At 54.4% G+C, this 19,072-nt stretch overlaps 1 protein-coding gene across 1 annotated transcript; it reads left to right on the top strand.

Moving 5' to 3' along the window:
- Positions 1-10,151: 10,151 nt before the first annotated feature.
- On the top strand, positions 10,152-18,349 carry LOC309572895 (5-hydroxytryptamine receptor 7-like; the record flags this gene model as incomplete). Its single annotated transcript, XM_082281430.1, has 2 exons — positions 10,152-10,660; positions 17,578-18,349. 2 exons carry the CDS (start codon positions 10,152-10,154, stop codon positions 18,347-18,349), a joined length of 1,281 nt encoding a protein of 426 aa, XP_082137556.1.
- Between the last annotated feature and the right edge of the window lie 723 nt (positions 18,350-19,072).

The following is a 19,072-nucleotide window of genomic DNA, read 5'->3' as shown; positions in this document are numbered from 1 at the left end:
CCTGTCCTGGGGGAGCTGCTGCCTTCTGCTCCCCATCTGCATCTCCTGCAGGAGCTGCTCTCTTGGCGAGTCTGTGCCTCGCCCATGTGGCAAAGTCCTGCTGCTGCAGGAGCAGTGCCCCTTACTCAGCCACACAAGGGGAGCAGGATGCAGAGAGTTGGGGGAAACAGCTTGCAAATAAAGCCTCTCCCTCCTGATCTGAGTGACTTCTGAGCACGTGGGGAGAACGGGGAACTCTGTGCAGTGAGGTGTTTGTGGTGTGATCAGGGGGCTGCAGGAAGTCCTCCTATCAAATTCAGCACGTGGGGGATTGATTTCAGTGCTGGGGAGGCTTTTGGGAGGGCTGGGATCAGTTCTCATCTGCCCAGCAGCAACAGTTGGGTGTCTTAGAAGGCTTTTTTGGGTAAGTTTTTCATGCCTGGATGGCTTTGGGTGGTTCTGCAGTGTCCATGGGAGTGAGGCCAGAGGTGGCTGGAGCAGAAGGTGCAGCCCTGGGTGCCCTGAGCATCCCCAGTGCTGGGGGTGAGCTCTCTGATGGGAGTGACACAGCTCGGGCTGTGTCCCCTCCTGGCTGGAGCTGCTTGCCCTGGCAGCTCTGCTGGCACCTCTCTGGTGTTTAAAGCATCACATTTCTCAGATTTGGGACCAGTGCCACTGATTTCAAACGGCACCTCCAGGGCAGTGCCAGCCTGCTCGAGCAGGATTTTATGGGATTCACCTCTTCAGGGAATCATGGAATGGTTTGCATTGGAAGGGACCTTAAAGCTCATCTCATCCCACCCCCTGCCATGGCAGGGACACCTTCCACTGTCCCAGGCTGCTCCAAGCCCCAATGTCCAGCCTGGCCTTGGACACTGCCAGGGATCCAGGGGCAGCCACAGTTTCTCTGGGCACCCTGTGCCAGGGCCTGCCCACCCTCCTAGGGAACAATTCCTTCCCAATATCCCATCCATCCCTGCCCTCTGGCACTGGGAAGCCATTCCCTGTGTCCTGTCCCTCCAGGCCCTTCATTGCAGAGCTTCCCTTGCCTGCCCAGGTGTTGGCAGCTCCCTCCCACCTCCACCACTTCTGATGCCAAAGTGTACTCAGGATTAGGTGCCCAGGTCTGGAAGCTGCAGCCACTGGGATGTGTTGGATGTGTCCATCTTGGAGCTGGGCTGTGCTCCGGGGTGCCCAGCAGATCCAAGTGGATCTATTCCCATGGGAGAAAGAATGATCCAGCTGCAAAGCACAGCAGCCCCTGGGCAGTGAGGAGCTGATGATTGACCCCGGGAGGGTTTGGCCTGTGGTGTCTGGTGGGGCCGTGCTGATTTAATCAGTGACTCAGGGCTCTGCTATTTTTGGAGGTGTTTATCCCCTCCTTTCCCTGTCCTCTTTGTTGGTGTGAGTTTGTACCTTGTCCCAAAACAGGAAAGACTGGACTCAATGATCCTTGTGGGTCCCTTCCAGCTCAGGATGTTCTGTGATTCCATGAGATGTTACCCCAGAAAACAGAAATTCTCTTACTAAAAACTGCAACAGTTCAGCTGCTAAAACCCCCCAAACTTTATCCAAAGCACGAGTTAATGCAAACCAACCCCTTCCCCATGATCCCACCTGAGAAAGGTGTATCCCAAATACTTAAACATCTGAAATATTCCCTCGTTTTCCCCTCCTGCTTTCCCTGGAGGGGGTGTAAGTGCAGGATAAGCCCTGCTTAAGAGGAGAAACCTTCCAGGGGCAGATCCAGCTCATCTCCAACCCTGCATCCCCCGGGGTGGATTTTCCAGTGATGTGTAGCAGTGCTGGGTTTATTTTCCCCCAGGACTTGTAACTGCTTAAATCCTTCTGCATTGGGAGACCAGGAGGTTTGTCCTGGGATGCTGGGAAAGGATTTTCAGTGAGGAAAAAGCTCCTGTTCAGGGATTTCAGGCCCATGGATATTGCACTTGCTAAAGAGCCTCTCCCAGCGCCTGTCCCTGATCTGGTGTTGATTTTCCAGCGAAGGATTCCTTTTGATAAGAGTTGCTTGGGGTTGGGGGGGGAAGGGAGAGAGAATTCCTTGCTTGTATAAGGAAGCTCTGTATTTGAAATGGAATAAAAAAGAAATATGCTGTTTATATATTTCTACTTTTTTGCCCAATCCGTGTCTTTTCTTTAATCCAAAATTCCCAGGATTTAATCCAAAGCCCTGGTTTCTCTCCCAGTGCTGAGGGTGTGTTTTGGGGACTGGGGATATTTGTGGAGTCCCCAGCACTTGGAGCATTCGAGCATCTCATCTGTGACTGTGAGAACATGTGTCTGACTCCTGGGGGTCTGGGGAGCCAAAAATTGGATTATTTCAGCATTTAATGGGGAAGCCTAAGGAATAACTGCACCTTTGACCTGGTTTGGTGCGCTGGGAGCATCTGGAGCTGGCTCTGACTTCCTTGGCATCACCCAAGCCAGAGATGAGCCCAAATCCTGGTGAATATTGTCCTAGGGGAGCCTGGGGATGACCCATTTCTCCAAGGAGTGAATTTGTTACCTACCACAGGATCCAGGCTTGGATCCAGCATCCAGTTGCCCTCCAACCTCCTTTAACTGCAGGATCCTGGAGCAGCTCATGAGGACAGAAGGTGAGGTTGAGGTGAGGCTGGGAATGGCTGTGTGGGGCTCAGAGCAGCACCTGCGACAATCCAGAGCCTGCAGACCTGACCCTGGTCTGCAGCCACTGCATCTCCCCAGGTTCTGTGGGATTCCTGCTCCAGCTCTGGCTTTCGTCAGCGTGAGCTGCCCTAAAGCAGCGCTGGTGACCCTCATATAAATCCATATATTAAAAAAACAAACCCTAAATGGACAGAATCCCCGGAAAAGGCAGAGTGGTCTGGGTGGTGGTAATTTGGGGGGCTGTAGAATGTGGGGGTTGCCTCTGATTTTTGGGCTGGGAGCTGCTCCCTGCTCTGCCACGGGGACTGTTGGGATGTGCCACCAGGAACCTGTCCCTACCCAGGGCTGTTCCCTCCTGCACAGGCTGGAGAGCCCCAAAACAGGACAGAAAAACGGGTAAGAAGTGGTTGTGCCCAAACAGAGCCCTCTGGGAGGGGTGGGGCCACCAGCAGATCCCTGGGGGTGGATGCTGAGCAGCAGGGAGGGGGTGGGAAGGACACGTTTGGCACCTCCTGGATGTCCCTGCATGGTTTTCTTTGGGATGAGCCTCTCCGAGGGCGTGCCAAGTGCCCCTGCTCAGAGCAGATTTTGTAAGGATTTTGGTTTAGATGTTGGTGGCAGTTGGTGCAGAGCTGGGGAGGGTCAGGGTCAGGTGGGGAGGTGTTTCCCTCACATTGTCCTTCCTTCCCCACCAGGACACACGCGCTGCTCTGCCAGGAGCTTGGCAGGAGGGTTGAAATGTGAGTTGGCCAAAAATTTTCATGGATAAACTGTCCGAAGAAGAGCCAGGCCTGGGGGATGTGATGTGTGGGTTTGCCCTGTGCCATGGCTTGGCGTGGAGGGCTCAGAAAAAGGGATTATTTAGGGTGGCTGCATCTTCAAACCGATGGTTTTGTCAGTACTTCTCCCTCCTCAACCTCCTGCTTCGGTTTAAATTAAACAGGGAGTTGGAATATTCCTCCCTGCACTTCCCAGCCCTATAAAGGACTGAAATGTCTGCCTGGAGTGAGCCAGGGGTCTGTCCCAGCCCCCAGATATCCACGGGCCACTGCAGCAAAGCTGGGGAGGAGGAAGGAGTTATTCCCTGTCCCCTGGATTTTGGGGGGATGCAGGACCCAGAGATGGACCAGAAGAGAGAGAGCAGCAGAAACGCCGCAGCCAGCCAAGCGTCAGAAATCTGAATTTTTCGGTGTACGAGCCAAAACCCCAATTAATTGTAGCTTTGTTTTTTCTTCCTTTTAAACAGTCGGGGTGGATTTCGTGTTCGTTTCTGGCCCTGAGCCTTCCCAGGCACCGAAAACCTGCTGGTTTCCATCGGGGATTTGATGTGCTGAGAGCCGGTGCCATCTAGGGGACAGAGAGGAGAACAGGGACAGGGAGCAGAACGCCGGCACGGCTTTCACTTCCAAACCTCCAACATCTGCTCCAGCCTCCGGAGAGCCTCAGCCCAACCCCCCCCCCCCCCATCACTTGGGCACCGAGCACGGAGAACCCCGGGCTCAGAATGGGAAATTGGTGGGTGCAGGGCTCGATTCAAGCTCAGCCAGCCCCAAACCCTGCGTGGAAAGGGGAAATCATGGAATGGTTTGGGTTGGAAGGGACCTTAAAGCCCCTCTCATTCCATGGGCAGGGACACTTTCCACTATCCCAGGTTGCTCCAAGCCCCGTCCAGCCTGGCCTTGGACACTTCCAGGGCGTTGCCTTCAAGCAGCACCTTCTGCCCAAAGCCAGGGACCAAAAAAAGTTGGCAGAAAAGGTTTTCCTTGAGTGGTTTGCTCCAGGTGGGACAGAGCCCTGTGAGCTCCCTCCCGCAGGCACAGCTCCCTCTCCCAGCTCCAGGTTGGCCCTGATGTCCTGCAGTGACATCCCCTGCTCCTGCTGCTCTCTGCAGGGACCTGTCCTGCTGTCTGGTGGAAAAGGTTTGGCCAGGAGGGTTTGCTCTGCATCCCTGCTTGTCTCTCTCTGGAATCCGGATGGTCCAGAGGTGTAACAGGGTCACAGAATCATTTAGGGTGGAAAAACTCTCCAAGATCATCCAGTCCAACCATTCCCCCAGCACTGCCCAGGCCACCACTGACCCCTGTCCCCAAGTGCCACATCCACATGGCTTTTAAATCCCTCCAGGGATGGGGACTCCACCACTGCCCTGGGCAGCTGTGCCAGGGCTGGACAGCCCTTTCCATGAAGAAATTTTCCTTGATATCCAACCTGACTGTCCCCTGGCCCAGCCTGAGGCCGTTCCCTCTCCTCCTGTCCCTGTTCCCTGCGAGCAGAGCCCGACCCCCCCGGCTGCCCCCTCCTGTCAGGGACTTGTGCAGAGCCACAAGGTCCCCCCTGAGCCTCCTTTGCTCCAGGTTTTTCACCAGGACCAAAAGGAGGGTGTTTCCATGCTCCATAACTCTAGCTGAGCCTCCAAAACGCAATCTGTCATCTTACTGCCTATTCCTAAACCCAGGCTCTTCCCAAACCTTTGGAAAAGGTGGATGGGAGAGCAGTGGCTGGAAAAGTTGCACTTCCATCCCTTTGAATAAATAACCAGCACTAAGGATAATAAATCAGCAATAAAATCTGACAAATGGGTGAGTACAGCCTCGAGTCAGAGCTGCAGGGCCGAGGGCTTTGTGTTGAAACTTCACCTAAATCCCTTTTTTCCCCACTCTTTCCTATTCCAGGTTTTTGGGGTTTTTCCTAACTTCATCAGCCCCCCTGGAAATCCTTCTGGCACCCACCGTGGGCAGCTTCAGAGTGGACAGGAGGGGCTGCAGCCAAAGTTTGCTGTCAGGGGCTTCTCTCCCTCCACCTCATCCCCAAATGTCCCCTCCAGCTCATCCCCGTCCTCCTCGGGGCAGTCCCAGCTGTGCAGGACATCGGCATGAGGCTGTGGGCACGTCTTGCCCCGACGGAGAACAGGGGCAACTCCTTGAGAGCCCTCCCAGGTAACCAAAATTTGTAAATCTTGGTGATTTTAGCACTAAAAGCTGCCTGTTGTGTGAGCAGACTCCAGCAGAGGGAGCGTGGCTGCACGGAACGGGATTAAAACCCTTTTCTCTTCAGCAAATCCACCTTTTGGAGATGAATTATTAGGATGTCTCCTCTGGATGGCGTTTTCCCGTGACATTTCCAGTTGTTCCCCACCTGCTCAAACAGCGAAATGCATTTGGGAGCCTTTAACAGCAACCGAAAAGGTTAATTTTATTACTTTTTTTTTTTCTATTTTAGGCAGGTCCACTAAGAAAAAAACGACCCAAAATTCTATCTCAGAGTTTTAAATCACAGGTAAATCGTCAAATTACCCCTCAAGGGTTTGGGATTGGACCCCGACTCAAGGGATTCATGTCTGGGAGCTCCAACCCCTCTCTCGGGTACCACATTCCCACCACTTTCTTTTTGTTTGCTGGGAGATGCTGGGGAGATGCTCCTTGATGCTCATCAGGGGCTGCTTTTGGAAGTGGGGGAGCCTCAGAGGGAAAGCAGGAGATGCCCATGGAGAGCAGGTGATGGAATCTGGGATCATTGTAGTGGTCACACCTCAGTTTTTGTTATTCCTGACCACAGCCACGCGAGAGGCACCTGCAGAGGTTTGGATACCCCAGACCAGCTCATCCCGAATTTCCCATGGAGGTAAAATCCGCCCTAAAAGCTGAGAGTCCCAAGGGATTCCTTTTATCCATCTGGGCAGGCTCTGCCTGCTGGGAGGGAGAAATGTCAACATCTGTGCTGCGGGGAGGATTGCCTCGGGATGCTGCTCCGGGCAACACCGGGAGGTTGAGGACCTTGGAGTTAATGAGATGTCTCCAAATTTGCATATTAATAGCCGCGCCTATTACCTCGCCATTGGACTTAATAGGGCGTAATATTAACAATTAATTGTTAATAAAGTAGCCCCTTCACGGCCATTTGTACACGGAAATGGGATAATAGATCTGGGCACTGCCTTGCTGAAGTGCTGGGAGGACTTTGGTCACCTCTCCCCTGCTGCGGGTGGAGTGGGAAACTTTGGGATATTTTGGTTTTCCCCTTCCCAGCTTTGTTTTGCACGGATAATTTTCCTTGGGGTTCATCCACCTCGCTCCAGCAACATCCCTGCTCCTCCAAACCTGTGCTGTCCTCTCGGCCAAAGGCAGAGAGCTCCAGTGAGTGCTGAGCTGAGGCACGCTGGCCATTTCCTCCCCTAATTGCCATTAAATGCAATTAATGCTTCCCAGCTCGCCCCAGGAGCGGTGTCTCAGCAAGGTCAGCGTGGCCTGGGGCTGGAGAAACGCTGCACCAGGAGTTTAAGGCAGAAGAATAACAATTATTTTAATCATTGCTTCACATGAAAACTGGCATTTTCACTTCTGTCCTCCCCAAAATCAGCCCACGCAGAGAATGAGTCCTCTGGCTTGGTGAGTGCCCCACGAGCTGGGAGTGACTTTCTGCCCCTGTTTTTGCAGGAATTTCATTGCGTCCCAGGTTATGAGAGCAGCTCATTCCCCTGGAAAAGCGGGGGAAATCTCTCCTCTGGAGTGCCCAGACCTGCAGGAGGTCGGAAAGGGAAAAGCTGCAGGTTGTGTCCTGCAGAAACAGGGCTGGGATGAGACAGAGGTGGGGGGGAAATTCTGCTCCCTGGAGCTCTTGCTGTATTTTGAGGCTCTGCCAAAAGTCCCAGAAGGCCACAGCAAAGGGCCCAGGAAGTTCCTCACCTCTAAAATCACCTTTTCACCTCCCTTCCTCTCTGCCAGGACATGAACTCGACCTCTGTGCATGAACCGGCTGCTTCCCTTGCCTTGAGAGGAAAAAATCCATCCCTGTCTCTCCATGCACAGGAACTCCTTGCCGCGTTGTTCTCCCCAAGGCAGCTTCCAGGGAAGCTGGAAAAACCCCTCCAGCCTGGAAAAACCCCTCCAGCCTGTCCCCCACCCCGTATCCTTCCTCTACCCCCTCTCCCAGGGGTGGGAGCAGATCTGTGCCTCGAGCACAGATTGATTCCCTGGAATTCTCCAGGCATCTGGCCACAGACTGCCTGAGCCGGTCCTTAGGGGGTGTTTTTCTCCTCGGCTGAATTTGTCTGGCTTTGGAGACTGCAGAATCCGGCGGTTCCCGCAGCAGGGAGTTCTGCAGATCCCCTTTTTCTCCTTGGAAATTCCGGGTGTATTTAGCAAATCTCGGCGAGTCCAGCCTGGCCCCCGAGGCAGCTCCCACTCCCCAGGCCGTGCAGGGTTTGTGCATCAGCCCCATCCCACCCTGGCTCGTCACTGCTCTGGAGGGGCCGGGAAAAAAACCCACCTGTCATGGCAAAAACAAGGAAAAAAATTCCCGGAGCTCCTCCAGCACGTCCTGGCCTGGAGAGGAAGCTATTTTCACCAGCCTCCCACACACGCTGCGATGCTCGAGCAGCAAAGGAGGAACCCCAGCGCTAAGCACAGCTTTACCAGCTCTGGTTTAGCCCACCCGCGCTTTCCTTGTAGATACACCCTTCTTTTCCCCCGGGAATATCTGCCCCAAAAATCCCCGGGGGTCGGTGCCGGCTCTGACCGGAGGTAATGCAGAGCTTGCCATGGCTGAGATTTAAAAGTGTTCTTCCCGGCCTCCCAGGGTGCTGTCACCTGGGTGTTCGCACAGTGCTGGGATGAGATTCCCACCTCGCTCCCGAGGCGCCGAGCACGGGGCAGAGCGTCGGGAATCGCTTCCCGAGCCGGCAAACAGCTCCAGTCACACCCCCGCACCTCTCCCCTCTGAACTCCCCCACCCCGAGGGATGCGGGATGGGCCCCGCACTGTCCATCCCCCCGGGAAGGCAGCGGAGGGGCTGAATTCCCGAGGGAAGCGCCCTTGGGAACAACCAGTGCAGGAGATGGCTCTGCTCCGCATCTTCCACCCCAGGAGCAGCAAACTGTGACTGCCGTCTGATGCCCGGGGCTGAAATATCAGTGATCCCAGCTCCAAAGTCCCCGTGGAACATTTGGTGGAGAGGGAATTGGATGTGGATCTCTCCATGTTCTTTCCAGTTCTTTTTATAGTCTCTATTTCGGTTTTCCTAGGATTAGGGAAGGCTCATCTTCAGGGATCTGCCTCTCCCTGGCTGTTTACTGGTCCTCGGCGCGGAGCTGAAGGAATACGAGACCCGCGACAAGCAGGAAGGCTGGAAAAATGCACGGAACGAGGAGAGAAACCCTCTCCTGTAAAATAATCTTTAAAAATAACCATGGGGAAGGGCGCCTTTCCCTGTGCCCTGCCCTGAGCCTGCCCTGGGTTCCAGGCTGCTTCTCCTCCCTCTCAGCGCTCCAAGGCATCTCCTCAACTTCCAGCCTTTCCCTCCAGATCCTCACACGCTCCCCGCTCCCTCCCACCGCTGCAGGATCCAGCCTGGACCCCCCCGCCCCGCTCTTTGCTCCTCCCTGGGGCTCCGAGGGAGCCGGGGACCATCTGGGTCCCTGCCCGGCAGAGGAGAGGGGAGGGCGGTAGGAGGGACCGGCGAGGCGGGGAGGGGAGAAGGATGCTCCGGGGGTGGCTCTTTGCTTCCTCGCCTGCCCGGAGCTCGCAGGGGCTCGCCTGGAGGATGTCTCACCCCCTCGGCACAGGTAACTCCGGGACCCCCATGGCCCCAGCCGGGGGATGCTGTAAAGGGGAGGATGGGGCTGCAATCCGCCTTGGATTGAAACAAAACTTCAAGGGGAAAACGGGGTTTGAAACAAAACAACAACAACAACAAAAAAGAGGATGCAGGTTGTGCCTGATGCTCGGAGCACCCAGGGGTGAGCCCTGCCCTGAAGTTTCCGTGTGGATGGCGGGGAAATACTTGCAGGGGCGGAATCCCGGGGGTGGGAGCGCGGCCGCGGCTCTCCGAGCCTCTCTGCTGTGCGTGGTGGGAATGCTCAGGCTCCGGGAACGAGCCGGGATGCCTGGGCTGTGCGTGGTACCCTGGGAGTGCTGCATGCGATGGGTGCGCTCCCGCTGCCATCCCGTGGCTACTGACAGCCCGTGCGTGGCCACTGCATGCCAGGAGCAGGGTTTGCAGTCCCGGCTTTGAAGTTTGTGCGTGCCACGGGCAGGGGACGCAGCCGGCGGGGGCTTTGCCCGCACTGGTGCTGTGGCTCCTGTTGTCGCATCCGCTCCCGTATCCACAGCGGAGGCTCCGCATGGGATTAAATGTATGGATGCAGAGGAGAAGTGCAAACCCAGCAGGCACAGCTCGGCAGGAAAACACAGTCCACAACCCGTTCCCTCTCCTGGAAAAGCACATGGATGATCAGGGAGATGCTGCAGGCGGTCCCTGCTCCTTCCCAAGTGGAGAGCGGCTTCCTCCAAGCATCCCCCGGCAAAATGCGTGTCCTTAAGGAGACTTGGGAAGCGGCTTCCTGCCGAGCACGTGAGATCCAGCCGCAGCTTCGGGGAGGCAAGAGCTGAGAGGGGTGGAGGGGGGTGGTGACGGTGGGGGAGAGGATGAGAGGATATTTGATTTTCTTCGCCCTGTTTGTGACAAGATGCTCTGGTTTGTCGCTGGAGGTGTCACTGCTGGGGGAGCGCTCGTGCCGAGCTCGGAGCATGCTGCTGAGGGCCAGCCCCAGGAGGTTTCTGGAGCAGCACCTTCTCTTGGTGGAGAGCGCGGAGCAGCAGCGGCCGGCTCGGGAACCGCTCCCGAATCCATTCATGACTGAGGAACCCCCCGCCCCAGCCGAGCCCGAGCTGCCGCCCTCCAACCTCACCAACGCCACGGACTGCGGCGAGGAGATCCTGCTCTATGGGGACACCGAGAAGGTCGTCATCGGGGCCGTGCTCTCCATCATCATCCTCATGACCATCGCCGGCAACGGGCTGGTCATCATCTCCGTGTGCATCGTCAAGAAGCTCCGGCAGCCCTCCAACTACCTGGTGGTGTCCCTGGCCGCCGCCGACCTGTCGGTGGCCTTCGCCGTCATGCCCTTTGTCACCATCACGGACCTGGTGGGGGGCGAGTGGCTCTTTGGGAAGGTGTTTTGCAACGTGTTCATCGCCATGGACGTGATGTGCTGCACCGCCTCCATCATGACCTTGTGCATCATCAGCGTGGACAGGTAAGGCAGGGCTGGGCTGCTGCCCTGCGCTCGGGTGGGCTCTGCTATCAGGGTGTGTCGGGAGGTTGGCAGCCGCTGGAATCGTGTTCCTGGTTGGATCAGTGCTTCTGCGTGTGCTTTTTCCCAGGGGATGAGGGTTTTCTGTGGGAATTCAGTGCCTTTGGAAGAGCTGGGCTCAGGGTGCTTTCTCAAGTAACTTCCCCAAGTTACTTCCTCAGTCTTCCCCCTTTTGGCAGCTGCTTCACATTGTTCTTGAGGAACAGCACCTGGCCTGCTCCGTGGAAGGTGCCTGGGCCATGTCCAAGAAGCAAAAAAAAACCCCAGCTGCACTTTGGAAATCCAGGTTCCAGGGCTTCTGGAGCCAGTCCTGCGGGATTCTCTGCTGCTGCCTGGACTCATGCCTTGGCTAAAGATATCAGCAGCTCCCCACACCCCATCCCAAGATCCCAACTCCCCTGGTTTAGCCCCGTGAGCGCATTTGTGAGAATTCGCTGGCTTCACCTCCCACACCTGGGGCTGGGAGGGAAAGGCTAAGCCTGCCTGGCAAAGTGGCCAGGCTTGGACAAGTCAGCACCTTGGTGGCTCTAATTTTAGCAGCTGCGTCATCGGGGCCATCGCGCTGACGAGCCGGTGGCCGGGGCTGACGTGTGCTGGCTTCTCGGGGGGTCGCTTTGGGCTGAGCTGGCACTGCTGGGCTGGGCAGCAGCTCAGGGAAAGGACACATCCCACACGTGACATGTGCCCTTTCAGCTGTGCCACCTCCCCGGTCACCTCTGCAGGTGTGACAGCAGGTGACAGAGAAGCAGAAAGGGCAGAGAAAACCGTGCTGCTGCTTGACATCCCCCCCAGGGCACGCCAGCAGCGAGTCCTGCTCCGAAGCCTTCATCCCCACCAGCCACTGCTCCCCTGGGAGCTGCAGATCCACAGCCCCGGGCAGCTCAGAGCTGCTGTTAGAGAGAGTCCAGCTCTTCTGCTGAACTTGCTTTATTTTAATAATCTTCCTGTTGGAAAAAAAGAGCAGGTGTGCTCAGAGCTGGCAGGAGGCTGACTCTGTGAGAGGGAAGGGATGAAATGCAGGAATGAAATGTGTCAGTGCTTCTTCCCGGTGGGTGAGGAGCAGGGAAGTGGCTACACACTGACCAGACTGGCTCTGCTTTAAAATTTCCTTCTCCTTCTCCTTCTCCTTCTCCTTCTCCTTCTCCTTCTCCTTCTCCTTCTCCTTCTCCTTCTCCTTCTCCTTCTCCTTCTCCTTCTCCTTCTCCTTCTCCTTCTCCTTCTCCTTCTCCTTCTCCTTCTCCTTCTCCTTCTCCTTCTCCTCCTTTTCTTTCTTTTTTCTTTTCTTTTCCTTTTTCCTTGCCTTGCCTTCCCTTTCCCTCTTTCCCTCTTTCCCTCTTTCCCTCTTTCCCTCTTTCCCTCTTTCCCTTTTTGCCTTTCCCCTTCCCCCTTTCCCCTTTCTCCTTTCATTTTTCCTTAGCCAAGAATGTCAACAACCCCTCCCACCCCATCCCAAGTCCCCAAAACCCCAATATATGCAATTCCTTTCCCTTTCTTTTTCCTTTCCTTTTCCTTTCCTCCTTCTTCCCTTCCCCTTTCCTTCCTCTTCCCTTTCTCTTCCCATTTCCTTCCCCTCCTTTCCCAGCCAACCAACCCCATCCCATCTCATCCCACCCCTTGGAGCAAGGCTTTTCCAAACACAGAGAAAAATAGGACAGACCTTTCCCCAGAAATCCTTGCCATTGATTCCACTCATCCATTATGTCCCTCCGGGGGGCAGATCCATATCCAAGAACACCGTGCAGGCAGATCCTGAGTTTGTCTTTCCTGGGAAGGTAGGAGGGAGGGAAAAGCTGTGTCCCAAGGGGCTGCCACAGCACCTGAATTTTCTGGCATGGGCTCATCCCTCATGTGCTGGCACAGGAACTGCACCATGATCAGTTTGCCCCCAGAACTTCATCCTCCCCTCACCAAAGGCCTGGTGGGGAAGTTGAGTGGTTGCAGGGCAGTTTCCTGGAATGTATTTCCAGCTGGGAAAGGAGAAAACAGCAAGGACTGAGCAGAGGGAAGGGACTGGACAGTCCCCCCCCAACTGTGTGCACCGGGCTCTGGGTGGGAGGAAGGACAACCTGACAGTGCAGAGGGCTTGTGGGGTCAGTCTGTGCTGGGGCTTGAGGGGAGAACGGGAATTATTGAGATGTCCTCTGGTGCACATTAGAGGAAGAGGTGATCCGGGCACTGTCCTGCTGCTTTCCCCCTCAAGGATCCCCGGGAATGGGCTGGGAGTCGTGTGAGTCGTCCCAGGGCAGTGTCTCAAGCATCCCGTGCAGCATCACTGCTCCACATCCACCCAGCACCCTCAGGCAGTGCATGGAGGTGGACTGAGGATCCAGGATCATGCCTGGATCTCCACTTCCCCCCTGAGCCTGGCACGAGCAGGATTTTTGGTTGAACTCTTGACAGGAACATCTCCAAAAGCACAATTCTCAATTTCTGTGCTGACACAGCCACAAAGCGAAAACACAGGGAGAGCTGAGCTCGCTGAGTCCCTGAAAAACCTGCTCTGAAAGAGATTAAATTGTTATCTCAGTGAGGCATCAACCCAAACCTCTCCCAGTGGTGGGGACCAGCTCTTCCTCCTGCCCTGCAAGGAAGAAGAGGAAGAGCCCTGGTGCTTCTCGGAAATAGAAATATTTCCTCCGCTTCTGTCCTGGATCCAACTTGGTCAGCACTGTCAGGCCTGCTCCTGCCAAGGAGGAGGCTCTGTTTTTATTGATGGCTGAAGTGTCCTCATATTTTTGCTTAGCTTAGATGGAAAAGCAACTTGGTTTGCCCAGGATGATGAGGACTATTAAAATGTAGTCTGTTGTTATTGATTATTAATGCAGAGCGCTTCCTAAAAGCCTCTCGATTGAAGCTGGTAGAACTAATCTTGTCTGAAGCGAGATTTGATTGATTTCCTTTGAAATCAGAAAAGAAAAATGCTGGAAACATCCATCATCCTCTTATATTTTCCTTATGTAAAAGCCTGCCAATGTTGCAGATTTTTTAATGTCACAAGCCAAAAACAAACCAACAACAACAACAAAAAAATCCCCTCCTTTGGCTGCTCAGCTTTGATGAATCTCTCCCTAAAAATGCCAAGGAGCTGACAAAAGGAGCTCCCCAAAGCCCACACATCATTTTTGGCTTTCCTTGCAGAGAAAAAACTCTCCATCCATTACCCAGGCAGCTCTGCTGGGGCTCTCCCATCTCCCTGGCAAGTATTTTCCACCCAAAATCAGATTACATGCTCCAAACTGGGGTCATCCTCAGTAAAAGGACACCTCCCGAAAGTCACGGGGATGAAACCTGCACAGCATTTTGCTGGATTGCCTTTCCCATGTTCTTCATCCAAATGTTTCCCAGGCCAGGTGGATCCCTGCTCTGTATCTGGGATGGAGCCCTGGGATGCTCCACCAGCTCTGACTGAGGGGCATGGGCAGGTGTGGCAGCCTCCAGCTGCCTTTTGAATCCCCCTCTCCTTCAGTGGGATGGGGAAGGAAAAGCATCAGCTTGGAAATCAGGGAAGGAGCTTAACTGGGCTGCAGAGGAGGCATGGAATTGTGGTAGAACTGTGGGGTCAAGGAAACCCTAATTGTGGGCTCATTTGTCTTCCTGTGTGAGTGGAGATCCATCTTTTCCCAGTTCACCAGCTGCAGGGTGGAGAAAGGGACACCTCAGAGAGGTTTGGGTTGTTTTTACTATTGAATCCCTGAGATAATGATCCAGCAATTGAAGGGGGCCTACAGGGAAGCCACAGAGGGACCTTTCATCAGGAAATGTAAAGCCAGGACAAGGGCAGGGTTAGATGGGATATTGGGAAGGAATTCTTCCCTGTGAGGGTGGTGAGGCCCTGGCAGGGCTGTAGCTGCCCCTGGATCCCTGGAAGTGCCCACGGCCAGGTTTGATGGGATTGGAGCAACCTGGGATAGTGGAAGGTGTCCTGGCCCCGGGGGTGGTACTGGATGGGATTTAAAGTCCCTCCCAACCCAACCCATTCCATGCTTCCCGTTGAGTGTAGAATAAACGCTCTGAATTGTCTCACCCATGGGATTGCAGGTGCAGCCCTGCCTGGGGCAGATCTCCCACCCCACAACCAAGGGCTGGGATCTGCAGGATCAGGGATGTGGCAGGAGTTTATTGCACCTGGGATGAGTGGCTGCACCATCAGCTCAGCACAGCGGGGTCCCTACAAATCCACACCAAGTGCCCGTAAATCGCTGCTCTGGGAATTGCCTTTTGTTACCCGATTACCCCTAAACTTGATCAGCAGCATGACACACACAGAGAAAAAGTAAAAAAAAATTCAAAGGGAGAGAATTCCACTCAAATTCCACCGCCTGTCAGTGCTACCTCGCCTCCTGCAAACGCTGCCCTATTTTGAGGGCTTCCTGCTCGTATCAAAATTATTACAAAGACCTCAAAACGGCCCCATTTCCTCCAGCAGCAGCTTCACGAGGCACCCGCAGATGAAATGTGTCAGCTTTGCCTGCTTTGCCTGCTTGTTAAACCTCGTTTTCCTTGGCTAGCGCATAAATTCCTTGAAGTTTCAGCAAATCCTGGGCGGATCGGCTTCCAAAGAAACCCAGTAACAGCATAAGAGAGGATAGCACACCACACAGCACGGATTTATTGGCAAAGTTCTTGGCTTGGATCTACAGAGGGGTGATTTTGGGGTGTTCATTTGGGAATTGCAGCAGCAGAGCGGGGTTTTCTCCCAGTCTAGTTGCATCAAGGACCATCAGGAAGGAATGGGTTGCCCAGAGAAGCCGTGGATGCTCCATCCCTGAAGTGTCCAAGGCCAGGTTGGACGGGGTTTGGAGCAGCCTGGGATAGTGGAAGGTGTCCCTGCCCATGGCAGGGGTTGGAATTGGATGATCTTTAAGGTCCCATCCAACCCAAACCATCCTGGGATTCTCTGGACATAAATGGTCCCAGAGAGTTTTGGTTGGGTTTTGTGACTAACGCCAGCTCGAAAAAAACACAGAGGAAAACCAGGAAAGAATAACTCAGTGAATGAATTCAAAATCATTTTATCAGGGAGGCAGGGGAGAAGACTTTAGTCTCTCAATTGATTTAGCAGTCAGAAGGGGAGGAGAAATTAGATTTTTTTAATATATTTTATTTCCATCTTCTAATCTTGGGGGAGGATCTGGAAAAGGGAAATAATCAGGGAAGAGAAAATCTCCTAACACTTACAATGAGGCTGACTGCCAGAAAAAAAATGATGCAGCAGAGGTAAAATTCTCCACAGATATTTTCTCTTTTTTGTTCAGCTTTCAGCAGAAAATACTCACAGAGCTGCTGCTCTCACTGCCCCTCTGGTGTGACACCATTTATCCAAGAACAATTAAGAGGTGAGGTGATCCTGCCTAAAAATTCCTGGCAGCAGGAGATTGGAATCCAAAAGGCTGTAATGTAACAGAAATCCATATTGAGTGGCTTGAGGTTCTTGCTGGATGGATTGGAGCCGAGGAGCTGGCAGATGTTTTCCAGGGGGAACACTGGCTGACAGCGGCCAGCTCCCCCCTGATTTATTGCTCTACAATTCCAATTTACCAACATTGGCACAATTTCTTAATCACACAAACCCTCCCAATAAAAGACTGAGGATGGTTCACATTTACACCCCATGGCACAACCAGGAGCTGATCGTTGGTGCAGCCTCCAGCTCCTTTCAGGCAAAATAAGGCAACTCCTAACCCCACGTGTCAGGATTGGGGAATCTGTGGGTCACCAGGTGTTTTGGGGATCTCTTACTCCGAACTCCACTAATTTTCCTCTTGATGAAGGGCTGGACTCCATCACTTTGGCAGCTACAGGCTGTGCAAGCGAGCAGATGGCTCCAGCTGCTTGGGTCATTCCTATTTTAGTTTCCAGAGGTCAACAACTTTCAGGGACTTGTGCAGAGCCACAGGGTCCCCCTTGAGCCTCCTTTGCTCCAGGCTGAGCCCCTTTCCCAGCTCCCTCAGCCACTCCTGGTGCCCCAGCCCCTTCCCCAACTCCATTCCCCTCCCTTCAGCCCCTCAGTGTCTTTCTTGTCATGAGGGGCCCAAAAACTGTCCCCAAACAGCTTCATCCAATCTCCAGCTTTGCTTGCAGGGCTCATCCAGACACATCTTTAAGTCTTCTCAAAAGCAAGATTACTTCTTGCTCTCCCAGGGCCATCTCAGCTGCAGGCTGTATTTCTTCACCAACAAATAAGAGAAGGGTGTTGGGCTTCCTACTTCCCATTAAACACTGCTAGGAGTTACTCCTTTCATCTGGAGTCAGTCCTGTGGCACATCCCTCTGTGCATCACCCACCCCACTGCTGGGTGTTTCCTTGGGAAGGGCAACACTCTGGAGTGAGTGATGTGCCACGGCTGGAAGCTGTTGCATGTTTTCTGTACAGTATAGTTCTGGTGGAAATATCAGCTTCTTAAAGCGTTTTTTATTCCTGAAAATGAAGCTTTTAAAAGCATTTTTATTCCCCAGGAGACCATGCAGAGTTCAGGCTGCACTCAGCAGTTCGATGACACCTCGTGTCATGAACTCCCCAACCCTGCAAGTGTCCAAGGCCAGGCTGGATGGGGCTTGCAGCAACCTGGGATAGTGGAAGGTGTCCCTGCCCATGGAATGAGAGGGGCTTTCAGGTCCCTTCCAACCCAAACCATTCTGTGATTCCATGCACGGCGTGGTCGCAAGAAAGCGGTGGGAAATAGTTAAATTGGGGTGTTCAGCCAAGTGAGCACATCCCTGGGGAGATCTTCATTAGGTGAATTAATTCCTTATCCCCTCTGAGGCCCAAAATTTTCCCGTGAGGACCAAAAGCTGATGAGGAGCGAAAACCACCCCCAACAGCACCCACTCCTAACCCCTGACAACTCCTCCTTCCCGCAGGTACCTGGGCATCACGCGGCCGCTGACCTACCCGGTGCGGCAGAACGGGAAGCTGATGGCCAAGATGGTCTTCATCGTGTGGCTGCTGTCGGCCTCCATCACCCTCCCTCCGCTGTTCGGCTGGGCCCAGAACGTGACGGTGGAGCGGGTGTGCCTCATCAGCCAGGACTTCGGCTACACCGTGTACTCCACGGGGGTGGCCTTCTACATCCCCATGGCCGTCATGCTGGTGATGTACAGCCGCATCTACAAGGCGGCCAAGGTCAGTGCCGAGAAGCACCGCTTCATGAACTTCCCCAAGCACTACGAGGAGGAGGGCGTCTACTGCCTCGAGGCCTCCAGCCGTGCCCACCACAGCTCCCGGCGCACCAAAGCCGTGGAGGAATGCGCCACGCTCTCCAAGCTGCTCCGGCAAGACCGCAAGAACATTTCCATCTTCAAGCGGGAGCAAAAAGCCGCCAGGACCCTCGGCATCATCGTGGGGGCCTTCACGTTTTGCTGGCTGCCCTTCTTCCTGATGTCCACGGCGCGGCCGTTCATCTGCGGCATCCGCTGCAGCTGCATCCCGCTGCGGCTGGAGAGGACTCTGCTCTGGCTGGGCTACACCAACTCCCTCATCAACCCCCTCATCTATGCCTTCTTCAACCGGGATTTGAGGACTACTTTCTGGAACCTGCTGCGCTGCAGGTACAGGAACATCAACAGGAGGCTCTCAGCCGCCAGCATGCACGAGGCCCTGAAAGCCACGGAGAGGCACGAGTGCATCCTGTAGTGCCTGACCCACCGGCTCCTGCCTCTCCATGCCGGGTTCCTGGCTTCCCTGGCCTCCCAGGGGCTGGCAGGAACTGTTCCCGCCCCGCCAGACATCGCCGCTGAGAGTGACGGCCCTTCCCCTCGCCCCGTGAGGAGACACCCTGGGAACAAGTGGAGGGAGCTTTGGGAACAGCCCTTCCTTCTCGCTCTGTCCCAGATGGGAGCAAGATCTGGGGGGTTCAAAGTCTACCAACGACTGTGGGCAAGTCACACCACCTTTCTGTGCCTCGGTTTACCCATCTGTTATTAAAATCTTAAAAAAAAGGAAAAGAAACCTTCCCAGCCAACCAACCAAACAAAAATAAACCCTAAAAACTTGAGAAGACTGTGGCTCTCCACCTTCAAAAAGGGCTCTAAGGTCTGTGGAGGGCACACAAAACCCTGTGTAAAGATGACATTGGCTGCACTTCTCTGTGGAATCTGACAGCAGCTCCGTTGTACATCCAGGCCCCCGTGCCATCCCAGCTTATCCGAACCCTTTGCCCCGATGTAATTGCATTTCACACCCCGGGCTCATGTCCAGGTTTGCACGTCAGAGCAGAAATACCAATGACCCCATTTCCCCCCTACACTGTAGCACTGCAGCACTTGAACGAGATGAATTTGCAGGATGAAACACAAACGAACATGGAGTTTCCTTTCTGGTTGGATAGGGAAGTTTGACGCCTCCTCCTCATCGGGG

The sequence above is a fragment of the Coloeus monedula genome (assembly GCF_965178545.1).
Source record: "Coloeus monedula genome assembly, chromosome: 5".
Classification (NCBI taxonomy): Eukaryota; Metazoa; Chordata; class Aves; order Passeriformes; family Corvidae; genus Coloeus; species Coloeus monedula.
The sequence above is the reverse complement of the archived record's forward strand: the minus strand, read 5'-3'. Positions and strand labels throughout refer to the sequence as shown.